General features: G+C 35.8%; 1 protein-coding gene and 1 pseudogene across 9 annotated transcripts; both read right to left on the bottom strand.

Annotated features, from left to right (window-relative positions):
- Nucleotides 1-1233: 1233 nt before the first annotated feature.
- On the bottom strand, nt 1234-9212 carry LOC107919068 (bifunctional L-3-cyanoalanine synthase/cysteine synthase D1-like; annotated as a pseudogene).
- Nucleotides 9092-16371, bottom strand: LOC107919896 (bifunctional L-3-cyanoalanine synthase/cysteine synthase D1). Of its 9 annotated transcripts, XR_005923080.1 has the most exons (11): nt 16286-16371; nt 16080-16189; nt 15908-15965; nt 15296-15559; nt 15080-15217; nt 14934-14985; nt 14753-14832; nt 14496-14602; nt 14277-14336; nt 14101-14181; nt 13813-13881 (listed from the first exon to the last, which is right to left on the bottom strand). XR_005923080.1 is itself a non-coding variant. In XM_041109261.1 (10 exons), exons 1-10 carry the CDS (start codon nt 16322-16324, stop codon nt 13792-13794), a joined length of 972 nt encoding a protein of 323 aa, XP_040965195.1. In that variant the 5' UTR covers nt 16325-16371; the 3' UTR covers nt 13573-13791. The 9 variants fall into 9 exon arrangements, 3 of the variants coding, with proteins under 3 accessions (XP_040965196.1, XP_040965195.1, XP_040965194.1); XM_041109261.1 differs by lacking the exon at nt 14496-14602 and having other exon boundaries at nt 13573-13881; XR_005923081.1 differs by lacking the exon at nt 14496-14602 and having other exon boundaries at nt 14934-14990.
- Between the last annotated feature and the right edge of the window lie 3030 nt (nt 16372-19401).

Here is a 19401-nt window from a genome sequence, read left to right as displayed (position 1 = left end):
TTCTACTCAAAACCATAACTATTGCGACTAAAATTTGAATTCTTATCTTAATCAAACACGGTTTCTAAAAATACGATGAACACATTGAAAACTCAAGCAAATTTTTTTTACCAAAACGATCGAACTAGATAAATTAATATTAAAAAGAATCAATGAATTAATACAAATAAACAAAATTTCCACAAAAGGAAAATCTAACAAAAAAGTCAACTAAATAAATGCAGAGATAAGCAAACTTGAAATGATCGCCGAGAAAGCCTGAATTCAATGATAGAATTTTTTATTAAAAAAACGAGAAAAGAAGTGAGGAGACTAAATCTTTGAACTTACCGAGACGGTCTTCGAAGATGAGATCGACGTCGGTTTGACAATAATCAGAGATAAAGAAGAGAGAGAGAGAGAGAGCTTAATTAAACCCTAGAAAATTTCTAGTGCGTCTCGAAGTTTGATTTTTTTTAATTATTTTTTTCCCTTCGATGTTGGAAGAGATATGAAATGAAGAAACAGAGATTTAGGTGAAGGAAGGATCATTAAATGAATAAAATTAATAAATTTCAAAATAAAAAAACTCTTCTGCGAAAAAACTGAACTTGAAAGTCAAAAGACGAGAGTGGGGGAGAAGAAGAGTGGCATTCTGGCTGGCTTATCGATGTTGTAAGATAGCCGGTCCAAACGGCGTCGTTCTGGAAACATCAAAACATTTCCGATAAACTACCAAACCTGTCCAATAGCCGCGTGTTAATGGTTTGGGCCAAACTATGGTCCGGAAATATTTTTGGTATCTTTAAAAAGTATATTTTATAATTTTAAATTAAAATTTTATTTCTTTATTTTTATTTGGGCCATATAGATATCGATAAAAGTCAAAAACATTTTGTTCAAAATCTAGCTTGGATCAGATTGGATTGGCTGTACAATCCGACCACTCTTATCTAAATAAGAAAATTTCAATTTATCCAAATAGAATTATTTTTATTTTTATTTAACTGTAAAATATTTTTAAAATTTAGGTGCAATTTAATCTAAGAACATAAATTTTCTTTTTTACATTGCTTTTATCAGCATTTTATTCGGTGTATTTTATAATAAAAGATTATATAAAACTGTGATTCTACGTTATACTTAGTTATGTATTTCATCCTTTCATGTTTTATTTGTTTTAAATTTTGAATTAAATATTAAAAAAGAAAATAAAAATTATACGAAAAACCTTAAACTAAAAAAAATGAGATATAAGTTAAAAGGAACTTTTAATAATTATAATAATTTAAAATCCATATTCTTAGGATAATAATGGCATCAATCTATGGCCATGTTTTCCGCTTCATGCCTTAAGGATTCAAACAATGCAGACGACAGGTAACGCTCACCAGCGCCGGGAAAAATTACCTGTAAAATAAAAACAAGGAAGCTCAAGTGTCGGGGATGCATAACTATTTAGGGTCAAAATATACAAGCATTTTAAGAAAAATAATGAATACGAACAAAATAAGTTAAATATTCAAATGTATGAAAAAGAAAAGTTGGAAAGATTTTTCGGTAATGTAGTAAATTTTAAAATTTGAGTTTGGAAAATTAATTGAGTCTTAGCTCGATTGGGATGGGCATTATTATCTATATAGGATATGTATCTAACTTGAAGAAGGGAATGCAACTCACAACTATGAGTTTGCCTGAGTTTTCTGGCCTCTTTGCCAACTTAATTGCAGCTGCTGCTGCAGCACCAGATGATATACCAACCTGTCAAGATCGATTCATTTGAGGAAACAGATAAGGAAAAAGAAGAACAAGTGGTCGAGACGGTTGTAACAATTGAGTAATGATTATGAGCATACCAGCAAGCCTTCTTTCAAGGCTAACAGTTTAGCAGTTTCAATGGCTTCTTCACTGGATATCTAAGAACTTACAACAGCAAGAGAAGTATAAATATGTGGAATAGGAAACTACCATGCATCATATAGGATAAACAATGGATCAGGTGATTGATGCTTGCCATGGTGAATAAAATGGGTTCTTATGAGGAAAAAGAATACTATCATAGTGACAGAAATGGAAGTTCTTTAAATTTTCAAAAATCAAAGCCATTGCAGAGTTTCATTGAACTGTTTGTAGGAAACTACAACGGCATCATAAAGGATAATCAATGGATCAGATGATTGATGATCGATATGGCGAATGAAATCAGTTCATATAAGGAAAAAGAATACCATTATCGTGACAGAAATGGAAATTTGTTGATTTTTCAGAAATAAAACCAATGGCAATGTTTCCTAGAACTGTTTCTGAGGGAGAAAAGCACATTCAGAAACTTCGACAAATGAATTCGAATGTGATGCTATTGAGACTTACCTGGACAACTTCATCAAGGAGGCCAACATCCAAAACATCAGGGATGATACCAGCACCAATTCCTTGGATCAGATGAGAGCCTTTGACATGCAAAGCGCAGGTAATGTAATGAAGGAAATAATTAAGTACTTGATATCGCACGAATCACAGAACAAAGGGTGAAAGTGACCTGAAACTTTACCGGGATTTCCACCATTTAAGACTGCACTTTCAACGGGTTCCACGCCATATACCTATATGTTGACAAAAGAAGAATACGTTCTTATTAGCATAACAACAAAGACATTGGCTCCTTGTCTGAATTTGGGTCTCAAATGGGGAACAATTGATCTTTGAGTTTTTCTCTTTGAGGAATCTCCCTGCACCTGTTACTGTCCCACCAGTCCCTATTCCAGCAACTATTGGGAATTATCCATATTTATGGAAAATCAAAGATATGGGTATCAAATAATAGAAAGTCAAAGATATGGGTATCAAATATTGGAAAGTCAAAGATATGGGTATCGAGATATTGGCATAATAAAATCTGAGATATTTGCAATATATGGTCCCTAATTGTAAAGTGACTTTGCAAGTTGATCCCTGAACCTCAACTATAAATAGGCATAACCATCTCTCATTCTGTATCTCAAACTTGCCATTCTCTACTTAAGGCATTGTTTTCTCTCTCTCTCTTTGTAAATTCTCACTTGTATTTTGGAGTGAAATATATTTGGTAGTGCCCGAGGACGTAGGCAAAATTTGCTGAACCTCGTTAAATTCTTGTGTTCTTTATTGTATTATTCTGCATGAATTGTGTGTGTGATTGTAGTGATTTATTGTGCTATTAAATTACGATTGAGGGATATTCTGGCTAGGAAAGGCCTGGTACTTAAGCGATCCTTGCGATCCACCTCTCTTTCCTGGGAATTGAACTTAGTGTGATTTTTTAGTACAATAATTTTACTCTTTTACACGCTTCCGCACAACAATTGGTATCAGAGCTAGATTCGTACTTGGGGAATACGATCGTTCACGGCACTGTTCACGTACTGTAGTTGGGATTGAGGAGAAAAAAATGGAAAAGTCATCGTCAAAGACTACTGTGACCAATGCGAAATTTGAAGTAGAGAAATTTGATGGTACCAATAATTTTGGTATGTGGCAATGTGAGATCCTGGATGTCTTATGTCAGCAAGAGCTGGATATAGCCCTTGAAGAAAAACCTGACAAGATGGATGACAAGGAGTGAGCCAAGATCAATAGACAGGCATGTGGAACAATTCGCCTATGTTTGGCCAAAGAGCAGAAGTACTCTGTCATGAGGGAGACATCAGCGAAGAAGTTGTGGGATACACTGGAAGAAAAGTTTCTAACAAAAAGTCTTGAAAATAGGTTTTATATGAAAAAGAAACTTTATCGATTCACGTATGCACCCGGTATGTCGATGAATGACCATGTGAACTCATTCAATAAAATTTTAGCAGACTTGCTAAATTTGGATGAGAAATTTGAAGATGAAGACAAGGCATTACTGTTGTTGAATTCTCTTCCTGATGAATATGATCATCTTACCACCACATTGCTTCATGGGAAGGATACAATCACATTTGATGCAGTCTGTAGTGCGTTGTATAGATCTGAGACTCGAAAGAAAGATAAAAAAGATCACAGAGATACAACTACAGAAGTCTTAACAGTAAGAAGTCGTTCGCGCAGCAACAAATCTGGTAGAAGGAGTAAGTCCAAAGGGAGACCTGCCAAAGATGAATGTGCTTTTTGTCGTGAGAAAGGGCATTGGAAAAAGAATTGTCCTAAGTTACAAAAGGGTAAAGCTATTTCTGATGCATGTGTAGCGGAGCGTGATGAGGAGTCAGACTTTAGCTTGGTTGGCATGGCAATGGCATGTCATACAGATGAGTGGATTTTGGATTCGGGATGTACTTACCATATGTGTCCTAATAAGGACTGGTTTTCTAGTCTTAAAGAACTAGAAGGTGGAGTTGTTTTTATGGGAAAGGATAGCGCTTGTAAGACAATGGGAGTAGGTACAATCCAATTGAAGAATCACGACGGCTCAATTCAAGTCTTGACAGATGTTCGCTACATACCTAGCTTGAAGAAAAATCTTATCTCATTAGGGGTCCTAGAATCTAAAGGGCTCACAATCACTTTGAGAGATGGATTACTAAAGGTAGTAGCTGGGGTATTGACGGTGATGAAAGGCACAAGAAGGAATAATCTGTACTATTTAAATGGAAGTACAGTTATTGGATCAACATCAACAGCTTTTACGAAAGATGCAGATTCAGAGGCTACCAGGTTATGGCATATGCGATTGGGACATGCTGGTGAAAAAGCTTTGCAGAGTTTTTGTTGAAAGGTGCAAATTCTTGCAAATTGGAATTCTGTGAACATTGTGTTCTGGGCAAGCAGACGAGGATAAAATTTGGTTCAGCAATTCACAATACAAAAGAAATTCTGGACTACGTTCACAGTGATGTGTGGGGACCTACTAAAGTGGCTTCTTTGGGATGTATGCACTATTTTGTTACTTTTGTTGATGATTATTCAAGAAAAGTATGGGTGTATCTAATGAAAAGGAAAAATGAAGTTTTGGATGTATTTCTGAAATGGAAGAAGATGGTGGAGACCCAGGCTGGTCGAAAAGTCAAACGACTTCGATCAGACAATGGTACTGAGTACAAGAATGATCCATTTCTACAAGTATGTCACGATGAAGGTATTGTACGACACTTCACTGTTCGAGATACACCACAACAGAATGGGGTGGCAGAACGTATGAATCGGACTATACTGAAGAAAGTTCGATGTATGTTGTCCAATGCTGGATTGGGCAAAGAATTTTGGGCTGAGGCAGTTACATATGCGTGCCATCTAATTAATCGGTTGCCATCAGCTGCAATAAATGGAAAAACTCCTATGGAGAGGTGGGCTGGTAAACCTGCTATTGATTATGACTCTTTACATATTTTTGGTTCCACTGCATATTATCATGTAAAAGAATCTAAGTTAGACCCAAGAGCAAAGAAAGCATTATTCATGGGTATAACTGGTGGAGTAAAAGGATACCGTCTCTGGTGTCCTGATACAAGGAAAATAATTTTCAGTAGAGATGTGACTTTTGATGAATCAACCATGATGAAGAACAATGATTCACAAAAGGATAACACAACCAGTGGCACTTTGCAGTAGGTGGAGCTTGAAAAGGTTAATGATGATCCAGCTAATATTGAAGGACCAAATGATGAAGAAGTTTCGACCCAAGAACTTCTACAACAACATGATTCAATTGCATATAGAAGGCCAAGAAGAGAGATTCGTATGCCTGCTCGCTTTGATGATATGATGGCCTATGCACTTCCAATTGCAGATGATGGTGTTCCTTCTACTTACACAGAAGCAAGAAGTAACTCTGATAGTGTAAAGTGGAAGCAAGCTATGAATGAAGAAATGCAGTCTCTTCATAAAAATAGGACTTGGGAGTTGGTGACACTACCTAAAGGAAAAAAGGCAATTGGATGCAAATGGGTATATGCAAAGAAGGAAGGATTTCCTGATAAAAATGAAGTTCGATACAAGGCTAGATTGGTAGCAAAGGGTTACGCTCAGAAAGAAGGAATAGACTACAATGAAGTATTTTCTCCAGTTGTGAAGCATTCGTCTATTCGGATTTTGCTAGCCTTGGTTGCGCAATATGATCTTGAACTAGTTCAGCTCGATGTGAAGACCGTATTTTTACACGGTGATTTGGAAGAGGAAATCTATATGACTCAGCCAGATGGATTCAAGGTTGCTGATAAAGAAAATTGGGTTTGCAAACTAACAAAGTCGCTTTATGGATTGAAACAATCTCCAAGGCAGTGGTACAAGCGATTTGATCAGTTCATGAAAGGGCAAAGGTATACAAGAAGTAAATTTGATCATTGCGTGTATTTTCAGAAGCTACAAGAAGGATTTTTCGTATACTTGCTCTTATATGTTGATGATATGTTGATAGCATCTAAGAGTAAAGTTGAAATTGAGAGATTGAAGACTCAACTCAACCTTGAGTTTGAGATGAAAGATCTAGGTGAAGCTAAGAAGATCCTTGGCATGGAAATATGTAGGGATAGAGCTCATGGCAGAGTTAGTTTATCTCAGAAGCAATATTTAAAGAAGATACTACAGAAGTTTGGCATGAACGAGCAGACTAAAGCTGTAAGTACCCCGTTGGCTTCTCATTTCAAGCTTTCTGCACAACTATCTCCTTCGACAAATACGGAACAAGAATACATGTTACAAGTTCCGTATTCTAATGCAGTAGGTAGCTTGATGTATGCAATGGTGTGTACAAGACCCGACATTCCACAGGCAGTTAGTATAGTGAGCAGGTATATGCATAATCCTGGAAAAGGACATTGGCAAGCTGTGAAATGGATTCTACGGTATATTCATAAGACCATGGATATTGGATTACTGTTCAAGCAGGATACTACACTTGGTAAAGGTGTTGTTGGGTACGTTGATTCTGATTATGCCGGTGATTTGGACAAACGAAGATCAACCACTGGTTATGTGTTTACTCTTGCTGGAGGACCAATAAGTTGGAAGTCTACATTGCAGTCTACAATTGCGTTGTCAACCACAGAAGCTGAATACATGGTTGTAACAGAGGCTGTAAAGGAAGCTATTTGGTTACAAGGTATGGTTAAAACCTTGGGATTGGTCCAGGAGCATATTAATGTGTATTGTGATAGTCAAAGTGCTATTCATTTAGCAAAGAATCAAGTCTATCATGCACGTATAAAGCATATCGATGTACGTTTCCACTTTGTGCGGGAAATTATTGATGAGGGGAAAATTCACCTTCAGAAGATTAAGACTGCAGATAATCCCGCAGATATGATGACCAATGTGGTAACAACAATCAAGTTCGAACATTGTTTGAACTTGATCAATATTCTGCATGTTTAACAGTTGAAGAAGGCACTATCAAGTGTTGTTGACAAAGGCAGAGAGAATTGTGTGAAGATAAGATTACTCGAATCAAATCTTCAAGGTGGAGATTATTGGGAATTATCCATATTTATGGAAAATCAAAGATATGGGTATCAAATAATAGAAAGTCAAAGATATGGGTATCAAATATTGGAAAGTCAAAGATATGGGTATCAAATATTGGAAAGTCAAAGATATGGGTATCGAGATATTGGCATAATAAAATCTGAGATATTTGCAATATATGGTCCCTAATTGTAAAGTGACTTTGCAAGTTGATCCCTGAACCTCAACTATAAATAGGCATAACCATCTCTCATTCTGTATCTCAAACTTGCCATTCTCTACTTAAGGCATTGTTTTCTCTCTCTCTCTTTGTAAATTCTCACTTGTATTTTGGAGTGAAATATATTTGGTAGTGCCCGAGGACGTAGGCAAAATTTGCTGAACCTCGTTAAATTCTTGTGTTCTTTATTGTATTATTCTGCATGAATTGTGTGTGTGATTGTAGTGATTTATTGTGCTATTAAATTACGATTGAGGGATATTCTGGCTAGGAAAGACCTGGTACTTAAGCGATCCTTGCGATCCACCTCTCTTTCCTGGGAATTGAACTTAGTGTGATTTATTAGTACAATAATTTTACTCTTTTACACGCTTCCGCACAACAGCAACCAATACATCAACTTTCCCTTTTGAGTCTTTCCATATCTCTGGACCAGTGGTTTCGTAATGGATCTTAAACAAAGAATTCATTACTTCGTTTAAACATCACCTGATGAAACACTGGAAATGTTATAACAATAAAGATATTACCTTTGGATTGGAAGGGTTTTCAAATTGCCGAAGCATGTAACCATTACGTGTGTTCTTTAGTATCTCCAAAGCCTTGCCTAATGGCCCTTTAAAGCCCTTGGCTGGGTCTGTGAGTCGTACCTCAGCTCCAAAAGCTCGAAGAACGATTCTCCTCTCGATGCTCATATAAGCTGGCATTGTGACAATAACTTTATAACCCCTGGCTGCCCCAATGAAAGCCATTGCAATGCCGGTATTACACTGGTAGTGTCGATGAGAACACTCTATAGCCGATATTATTTCAATATATGCAGAAGAAACGGGAAATTTGTTAGCTTAAATGTTCCGTGTCTGGACCATTGCATGTGGAAAATTGCCCTCATTTGATCAAAAGTCAATTGACGCAAAACTGCAGAAGATATTACGATAGTCTTCCAAAACAATCTGAAGTTTTAACTGTTCTTGGGTCTATATTTCATCCTGGTTAGGTATCAAACAATCACTTCATATGCATTAACCGGGAAGCTAAACTGAGCAAAGCATCTTCGAATACGGTACCATACCTTCCCGGGTGTAATCAATCCCTTATCTTCTGCATCTTTAATCATAAACTGTATGGAATCCTGGGGATCGATAAACAATGAACAAAGGCATTATTCTGCAGGTAACAGTTCGCAAGATGCTGTGAAGAAGGTAAAAATCAAATGTAAATGAAGTTTATGCCTGTCTTTAACACTGGAGCAAGGTTCCATCAGTTCAAGCTTGGCAGCAATTCGAGCTCCGCAACCATCGACGATATTGTTCAGATATACCATAGGCGTGTTACCTATTAACTGCATAAGCCACGATGAGATTAAAACAAGTTGCAGAAGACTAATGGCAATATCAACAACAATTAAATGATTGAGAAAAGAAACATTACTTCAGTAACATCTTTCTTGATTGCATATTTGTCCTCCATGGCGGATTCTCAGAATCTCCGCAATTTAACAAAGGAAAACAAGGTTTTCTTATTGCAAAACGCAAGCTTCTGAACTGTTTATAAAGGGCATAAACCGGCTCAGATAACCAAGAAATAGGCAAGAAATACTTGTTCCCCAAGCTGTGGAAACAGAAGAATCAATCAAACATGTGATGAGAAAAAGGAAATAGAAAACACCCAAGAATGTAAAAAAATCAAAGAATAAATCAATAGTTGGTGGTGATACCTTTGGATATTCCAACAATAAACAAGAAGACAAAAATAAAAAAAAGATTACATATAAGAACATGTAAAGTGGCCACTTCACTGATACCTCACTAATCAATGAATTACACCTACCCCATCACACCTTTCCTTGAAGTAAGCAACTTTAAACTATATTCTTGTTTTAGTATGGTTAAAGTCTCAAGATAAGCTTAGAAAAACGTAAGAATATATTATATTATTTTATTATATTTTGTTATTTAATTGTTTTCGTTCACTAGGTTACAAAGAATCGTATTTCTACCTACATTCTTAAAATAACGTAATGTATTTCCATGGTTCTAGTCAACAGTGTATGCGCTTGCCTACTGATGTGGAAAACATTTTCTTTTTTACTTTGCTTGAATATTTTGACACATGAGCATATTGATATCAACCTCCAAATGCCTTTCAAATTCATAAGATAACTTAAATGAAATTGAACATACCAATCTTCGGAAACCACACCTAAATCCGAGCATATCCTACCTTACCCAAATTCAGACTCCAAGTGAGTATCCAATATGGGTATCTTACAAAGGGTTTTTTTCTTTCCAAAGTTATTTCACAAATTTAGAGGATTATATCATCATATAGTCATACTCATATCCAAATATGTCAAACATGAATACTTTAAAAAAATTAAAGAATCAAAATACCGTAACTTCTGATATTCTCCCTTTATATTTTCTTGCCATGGATGCAAAAGTCTGCCTTCTGCCAAACAGAAAATGTCATGAGAAGTTGCTTCAGCTTATTCACCTTTGCAGTGTTAACATCCTCATCAATGGACACCTTATAGGCTTCTTCTCTGAGTTATTATTCTCCTTATCCTTGGACTTCCATCTTTTGGTTATTATCAAAACCTGCTAAAAAAGAGTTCATAGTCGCTTCCTATTGCTCCATCCTTTACTGATCCATTTGTTTCTCGTTTCGCTAGTTTCCTCAATGCCCCCACAACACAAAATTCTACATCGTTTAACCCTACCAATCCCATTTCGCCCATGTCTTTCAACCCTCCAAGCAACCCTGCATCTACTAATCACCTTATACCTTGTTTAACTTTTTTTTTAATTTATGACACATTTTTTCTATTATATTAGAAAAAATTATATTAAATTTTCTTTTATATTTCTAGAAGTATTCATGTTTCGATATCAACATATATTCAAATATGGTATAAAAATATAATTCTTTGACAACCTTCCAAATATTCAAATATGGAAATTAAAGAAAAAAGAAACTATAAACAATTGAGCTTATACATATCATACATGTTGAAATACATGAAACACAAAATATTTTATTTTATCTTTTAGTAGTTTACTAGAATAAATGAATTGTTTTTCCAATTAGGTTATAACTATTTTTTCTATTTAAATTCAATTCTTTATTTAATAAAATTTAGAACAGTTTTATTGAATAGCTCTCTTGAAAACTTTCATGGCATGTGAGTTAAGTTAAATCTCCAATAACATCATAGTTAAAATAGCCTTCACTGGAGATAAGAGATCCAACAACCAAGCGAAGGTAGAAAGTTCTACCATCGAAACAACTACTGAAAGTGCAATGACTCAAGGGATAGAGGCGTCAAACTTCTCTTTTCAGCTGACATCTCACAAGCTGAATGACAAGAATTATCTCAAATAGCCGCAATCCGTGAAGTTAACAATTGCACGACAAGCTCGGTCATTTAAATGGAAAAGTCAAGCAACCAAAGGAGGGCGATCTAAAGATGAGCACGTGGAGGTCAGAAAATTCTATGACAATTGTGTGGCTTATTAATTCCATGGAAGGATCCATAGGTAAACATTTTCTTTTTCTTTCGACTGTTAAAGATGTTTGGGATGCTATGAAAGACACCTATTCAAATTTAGAAAAGGTTTCACAGATCTTTGAGTTAAAAATAGAACTCTAGAAGGCAAGACAAGTTACTTTTTATTATAATGAGATGATGTCTTTTTGGCAAGAGCTGGATCAATGTTATAATGATGAATGGGAGTGTCCCAGAGACAGTGTAAAAGCTATGAAAAAAGAAGAGAATAAGCGAGCTTATTTATTTCTGGCTGGTTTAAATAAAGAATTTGATGAAGTAAGATCTCGAATCCTAGGAAAAAAACTACTTTCAACTCTCTATGAGATTTTTTCTGATGTTAGAAGAGAGGAAACAAGGAGAAAACTAATGTTAAGGCCAGGATTTGAAGGTAACGATGATAATTATGCTCTTGTGACGGTTTAAAATAATGATGACAGTGAAAAAAGGAAAACCCTTGGTGCGACCACTGCAAAAAATATTGGCACGCTTGAGAAACGTGTTGGAAACTTCATGGAAAACCAACGAGTGGGAGAAAAAAGAGTGGCAATGGTCGCGGTTCACAATCTGGGGATAGCAAAGCTTTCCAAATGGCTAATGAAAATCATGAGTAGCAAAGTTCTCTGGAAGGGTCTCCATTCACTAAGGAACAATTAGAGCTTCTACACAAGCTTTTTCAATCACCACAGTTTCAGATGAATTCTTCTGTTCCTAACTTATCCAATAGTCCTTCTTCCTCCTTTGCCCAATTAGGTACTGATTTTTTTTTGTTTTCTTTAGTGTCAAGCCTTGTAAAATAAAAATATAGATCGTTGATTCTGGAGCTAGTGATCACATGACTAGTAGTCATTTTTTTTCTCAACTTACACACATTATGCAGGAAACAAAAAGATCAAAGTAGCAAATGGGTCGTCCTCGGCAATAGCTGGGAAAGGTACTATTAAAATCTCACCTTTCTTGGTTTTACATGTGCCAAATCTAGCTTGTAATCTAATATCGATTAGTAAATTATCTCAGTCCTCAAATTGTCGTGTTATATTTGACTCTTTTATGTGTAAATTTCAAGACATGGTCTCGAGAAAGATTACTGGTAATGCTAAAAAATCTGGTGGAATTTACTTTTTTGATGACGACCATCTAAGTTGACCAATAACTACTTTATGTTTAAACTCTATTTCTAGTTTTGATAAGGTTATGATTTGACATTATAGGCTTAGACACCCTAATTTTTACTATTTAAGACATTTGTAACCTAATTTATTTAAGAATAAAAGTCATTCTTCATATCACTGTGAATTTTGTGAATTGGTTAAACATCATCGGTCATTCTTTTCACTTTAAAAATATAAAGCTTCAAAACCTTTTTTTGTTAATTCATAGTGATGTTTGGAGACCTTCGAGAGTCTCAATTTTTTTAAGGAAAATGTTGGTTTGTCACATTTATTAATGATCATACTTGCATTTGTTGGATTTTTTTTATTAAAAGATAAGTCTGAAGCTAAAAATGTGTTTCAGTCTTTTTATGCTATGGTGAAAACACAATATGGTGTAAAAATAGAAGTATTTAGAATTGACAATGGTGGGAAATTTTTTAGTGACCAATTAGGCATTTTCTTAACCAAACATCGAATAGTCCACTAAAGCTCTTGTACAAATACACCACAATAGAATGAGTTTGTGGAAAGAAAATATCGCCATCTTTTAGAAGTAACTAGAGCCTTGATGTTCACTAGTCAGGTACCACATGATCTTTGGGGAGAAGCCTTGTTAACGACCACATATCTTATTAGTAGAATGCCTAGTAAAACTCTAAACTATAGAACTCCTTTCAGTCTTTCTAAACTCTAAATTGATTATAGATTTACACTTCCGAGTGTTTGTGTGTAGTGTTTTTGTTCATCTTCACAACCAAAGTAAACTAGATCCTAGAGCAAAAAAATGTGTCTTTGTTGGATATGCTTCTAATAAAAAAGGTTACAAATGTCATGATGCAATTGATAGGAAGATTACTGTTACCATAGATGTCACATTTGTTGAAACACAATCTTACTTTGATTCTAATCATCAGGGAGGAAATTAAAGTAAGGAAGATTTAATAATTGATCAAGAAAAAACTAAGGAATATATAACATAAGGATTCTAATAGTGGGGAAGACAAATTTATGATCAAGACAGAAATTAAAGATGTTAATGTTGTTAATAAAAAGGACTTGAATGATGTTAATGTTATTAATAAAAAGGAGTATGAAGGTGTAGAGTTTGACCATGAGAACAGAGAATAAAGAAAGAAGTTGCCAATTTACTCAAGAAGAAACTGAAATCAAGAAAGTGGAATCCACCAGATTCATCACCAAGAATCCGACCCGCAAGATCTTGCCAAAAGTCCAGGTAAAACTCATAGTCCAACCAATGAATTTTCTAATCTAGATATTCCAATTGCTAAAAGAAAAAGTGTTAGAAATGTTGTCAAATATCCCATGTCTGACTTTCCATACACATACCCATATTTAATATTTATCTTAAACCCGAATAACATAGAATACAAAGTACAAAGAAAAAGGCAGAGGTAGACATAGTTCATAGTGGAATGCTAAGTACAAGGAATTTGTGATTGAGGATAACAATGGCATCAATCAATGGGCATGTTTTCTGCTTCATGCCTTAGGGACTCAAACATTGCAGACGACAGGTAACGCTCACCCGCACTGGGAAAAATTACCTGATATAAAAACAGAGAAGCTCAAGTGTTAGTCGTACGTAACCAATTAAACAAATAAAAAAACATGAGCATTTTGGGTCATATCTCCTGCTTATGTTTCATGCCTATGTTCAAGTATATATCACCAATAGTATAGAAAAAAATGAAGAATCCGAATAATATCAAGAATTATTATAGCCTATAAGATATAGATAAACTTGAAGAAGGGAATTAACTCACAACTATGAGTTTGCCAGCATTTTCAGGCCTCTTTGCCAACTTAATTGCAGCTGCTGTATTAGCACCAGATGATATACCAACCTGTCAATATTATTCATATGACCAAGAGAATAAGGACAAAAGAAGAACAAGTGATCTAGAGGGTCGTAAGAATTGATTAACGATTACAAACATACCAGTAAACCTTCTTTCAAGGCTATCTGTTTAGCAGTTTGAATGGCTTCTTCACTAGATACCTAAGAAGTTAGAACAGCAATAAGTACTATGGTCAACATACAGGAGAATCAATGGTACTGCTATCATGACAGAAATGAAAAAATCATTAATTTTTCAGAAACCGAAGCGATTGCGACGTTTCTTTGAACTGTTTCTAGGAACTACTATGGTCATCATACAGGAGAATCAATGGATCGGGTGATTGATGTGCAAAGTCTCATTGGACTGTTTCTAGGAAGCTACCATGGCCATCATACAGGATAATCAATAGATCAGACGATTGGTGCTTCCCATGGCAAAGGAAAACGGATTATTAGAAGGGAAACAAGTACTATCCTTGTGACAAAAACGAAAGTTCATTAATTTTTCAGAAATCGAATCAATTGCAAAGTTTCCAAGAGCTGTTTGAAATATTGAACATGCTGTTGAGACTTACCTGGACAACTTCATCAAGGAGGCCAACATCCAAAACATCAGGGATGATACCAGCACCAATTCCTTGGATCAGATGAGAGCCTTTGACATGCATCACAAAGGCAATGCAATGAAGGAAATAGTCAAGTACCAGATACTGCACGAACCACATAAAAAAGGAAGAAAGTGACTTGAAAATTTACCAGGTTTTCCACCATTCAAGACTGCACTTTCAACAGGTTCTACCCCATATACCTATACTTTGACAAAAGAAGAATATGCTCTTATGAATATAACAACAAGGACATAGGCTCCTTGTCTAAATTTCGGTCTCGAATGGGGAACAAACCTTGATCTCTGAGTTTTTCTCTTTGAGGAATCTCCCTGCACCTGTTACTGTACCACCAGTCCCTATGCCTGCAACCAGTACATCAACTTTCCCTTCCGAGTCTTTCCATATCTCTGGACCGGTGGTTTCGTAATGAATCTTAAACAAAGAATTCGTTACTTCTTTTAAACATCACCTGATGAAACAATAGAAATGTTACAACAGTAAAGATGCTACCTGAGGATTGGCAGGGTTTGCGAATTGCCGTAGCATGTAACTGTTAGGTGTGTTCTTCAGTATCTCGTCAGCCTTGTCTAATACCCCCTTAAAGCCCTTGGCTGGGTTTGTGAGGCATACTTCAGCTCCAAAAGCTCGAAGAACGATTCTCCTCTCAATGCTCACAGAAGCTGGCATAGTGACAATAACTCTATAACCCCTAGCTGCTCCAATGAAAGCCAATCCAATGCCGGTATTACCACTGGTAGGCTCGATAAGGATACTCTTTAACCAATATTATTTCAACATAAGCAGAACAAATGAGAAATTTGTTAGCTTAAATACCCCTCATTGGATCAAAAGTCAACTGAAGCAAAACTGCAGAAGATATCATGATAACAAAATCTTACGAAACAATCTAAAATTTAAGTGTTCGCAGATCTATACTTCCTCCCCGGTTAGGTTATCATCACTTCATACGCATTAACCCGAAAGCTAAACCGAATAAGGTACCATACCAAGCAAAACAGAAAAATAGACCATACTATATTAGATCATAGGATCTATATTTCTTCCTGGTTAGGTTATCAAACAATCACTTGATATGCATTAATCCGAAAGATGGAACCATACCTTCCCTGGTGTAATCAAGCCCTTATCTTCTGCATCTTTAATCATACTGTATGCAATCCTGCACATAGATAAAACAATGACCAAAGGTGTTGATTTGCAGGCAACACTTTTCCAAGATGCTGTGAACAATGTACAAAATAAAAAATGCAAATGAAAAAAAAAGAGCATATGCCTGTCTTTAACACTGGAGCAAGGTTCCATCAGCTCGAGCTTGGCAGCAATTCGAGCACCGCAGCCATCGACGATATGGTTCAGATATACCATAGGGGTATTACCTATTAACTGCATAAACCCACAAGGAGATTAAAAACAAGTTTGATGTACATTAATGGCTTAAAACACCAACAGTATTAAATGACTGAGAAGAAGAAACATTACTTCAGTAACATCTTTCTTGATTGCACATTTGCCCTCCATGACCGGTTCCCACTGAATTTCCTCAATTTAATCAAAAAGACCCTGCAATTTAACAGAAGGAAAACAACAAGTGGTTCTTAGTGCAAAATCCAAGCTTCTGAAACTCTTTATAAAGGGCATAAACAACCAGATGAGATAACAGAGGAATAGGCAAGAAATACTTGTTTCCCAAGTTCTTCAATCAAATGGTTAACTGAAAACAGAAAATAAAAAACACCCAAAAATGTCAAAGAATCAAATATCAAAATTAATGGTGGGCGGAGAAGAGGGAAACTTTGGATATTTCAATAATAAAGAAAAAGACAACTTTTTAATAAAAGTAAATAGTATATAATAAAAACAAGGAAAACAGCGGTTAAGCCTTTGGATGTTTCAACAAGGAACAAGAAGACCAATTATGCATTGATATCACACAACTCCCATCACACTTTGCCTTGAAATTAAGCAACTTTTGCTTATATCCTTGCTTTACTTTACTGTGGTCAAATTCTCAAAGTTAAGCTTAGCAGACTGCAACCCTTTTCATAGAATTGAGTAAAAAAATTTTATTTTTCAGATGTTAAAATTAGATTAAATTATTAATATTTTTAAAGTTATTTTATTAAATTTAAATTCATTACAGTATTATTTTTTATTATCCTGTAAGTTTAATATTTTATTTCAAAATATCACATTGACAACTTTAATAAATAAATTTTAATCATATTAACAATTGCAATTACATTTTAAAATCTGAAAAATAAAAGGATTAAATTCCTAAAGTTAAAAATACAATAATTAAATTTTAAATTTGTAAAGAGTAAAATTACTAATTCCCCGAAAACGTATCCACGTTAGCGTGTTGTCAGGTGACGAGGCAGGAAAACGCGTTTTGCCCGCGTGTGAACAGTAGCAACGGCTACTTTTTTGACTGTTGGTGACCCCCAACGGTAAAAAAAACTATAAACCCCCTTTCATTTTTTTCACACCTAAATCCTTTCTCTTAATTTCTCTCCAATATTCTCTCAAATTTCTCTTAAAAAAAGTTTTAATTTTTTTAATTATTTTTAAAAAAGCTTTAATTTTATTTTTTTGAATTTTTTTTAAATCATAAAAATTTGATCGTGTTAGCAATGGCAGAAGAATTAATTTGTCTCAATAACAAGCACATATCCATCGAACAAATGAAAATGGTAAGTGTTAAATTTAATAGTTAAATATTATTTAAGATTTTTTTGATTTATGCAATTTTAAATAATTTTTATTTTATTATTTCTTATAAAAGACTATAGATCGGATATTGCAATGCTATATTCGTAATATGCATGGTCCTCCATCACCGTTGGTAGAGAATTACCTGCGGGAAACGAGTTTTTGGCACGTGGCGACGGTAGGCCGGGGATGCAAGTTGGACCCGAAACTCATCAGTGCATTGATTGAGAGGTGGAGACCCGAGATGCACACATTCCATCTTCCATGTGGAGAGTGTACTATCACTTTGGAAGACGTAAATTTGCAACTGAGATTGCCGGTGGACGGGTACGCAGTCACCGGGTCTGTTCAATCTGGTGATTGGGGAGCGGTATGCTATGAGCTTTTGAACGCTATTCTGGATAATATTAACGGAGGTCAGATCGAGATGGGTTGGTTACGAGACACATTCCCAAAGCGAATGATGGTTCTACCGAACTAGAAAGAATTCGATAAGCTCGGGCATACATTCTTCAAATAATTAGAGGTTATCTGATGCCAGACTTGTCACGGAACCTAGTACATCTGAGATGGCTGCTGAAACTCGTTGATTTTAGAGCAGCTGGTGAATTTAGTTGAGGGTCTGCCTTGTTGGCAACATTGTACCGAGAGATGTGCGGGGCGACGCAACCGAATAAAACAAAAATCGGAGGTAGCCTATCACTATTGCAGTCATGGGTACGATTTCGCTTTCTATTTTTACGCCCTCGAGTGGACCACCCGTATACATTCTCACTCATAACGAGGTAAATTTTATATTAGATTTTACAATTATTACGTAGATTTAAAATATAATTGTATGCTAAAAATTTATTTAATCGGGTGGAACCATTCGGCAAGTTATGCTTGATTACCTACCTCTCTTGAAGATATACGGCTTCTATTAGACCAACGGTCGGAAGCACAAGTAAGTATTAAATAAAATAAATATTTCTATCATGAGATAGTCGATTTGTATTTAGTATTTAGTATTTAGTATTATGTATTATGTATGTAACTAATATTTTTATCATGTTCATATAGTTTCAATGGACACCATACGAGGATCCGGCAATTCGGGCAGTAATTTCGGATGAGTACTTCCAAAATCCAAACACTTGGCATGTGAAAGTCTCATTGGTCAACTTTACGACCGTGGAGATGCACCAGTCAAACAAAGTATTACGGTAATTTGGATTTCGACAACCGATTCCTGTAGTACCTGAGGTGTTGGATGATCATCACAAAATCGACCTACGACAATTGCATATGGATTGGCCGAGATTCTGGTCACACTACATCTAAATGTGGGAAGATCAGTATGATTATATACCTACTCAAGAACCGATTATCGTTTCAGAGTTAACGTGCGTGCCAAAATACATGCCATGGTTTAGGATCCATGGTAAGCCATATTTACTATCGGCAGAGGAGAGACAGCGACAATTGTGTATCCAAAGGGAACGACGTGACCCTTTAAATCTAAGAAGAAGGGACGACGACGCAAGCCCATCACAATCACCCTGCCCATCACCAGGCCCAGCAACAACACTAACACAGTCATCAGGCCCAACACTTCAACCGACGACACCCACAGCACAGCCTTTTCAGATGATACCAAGTGCGCATCCTAACCCTTTTATGTATCCAAACCCTTATATGTTTCCTGTTTCTAGTCATATCGTAGGTTGGAGTCCATGACCCTGTTCATCTCCATTTGGATTATGCCGAGTGGACCGTTGATGTATAGGCCACCGTCGCACGAGGGATCACAGGAGGGGCCATCGAGGAGCTCTTCTTTTTACCAATCCCCATCACCGTATGAGTTTCAAGCAGCTTCGTCGTTGGTGATGCAAACACCTCCACAG

The sequence above is a fragment of the Gossypium hirsutum genome, chromosome D13 (genome assembly GCF_007990345.1).
Source record: "Gossypium hirsutum isolate 1008001.06 chromosome D13, Gossypium_hirsutum_v2.1, whole genome shotgun sequence".
In the NCBI taxonomy this organism is placed as follows: domain Eukaryota; kingdom Viridiplantae; phylum Streptophyta; class Magnoliopsida; order Malvales; family Malvaceae; genus Gossypium; species Gossypium hirsutum.
Note: the sequence above shows the minus strand (reverse complement) of the source record. Positions and strands in the feature narration are given on the sequence as shown.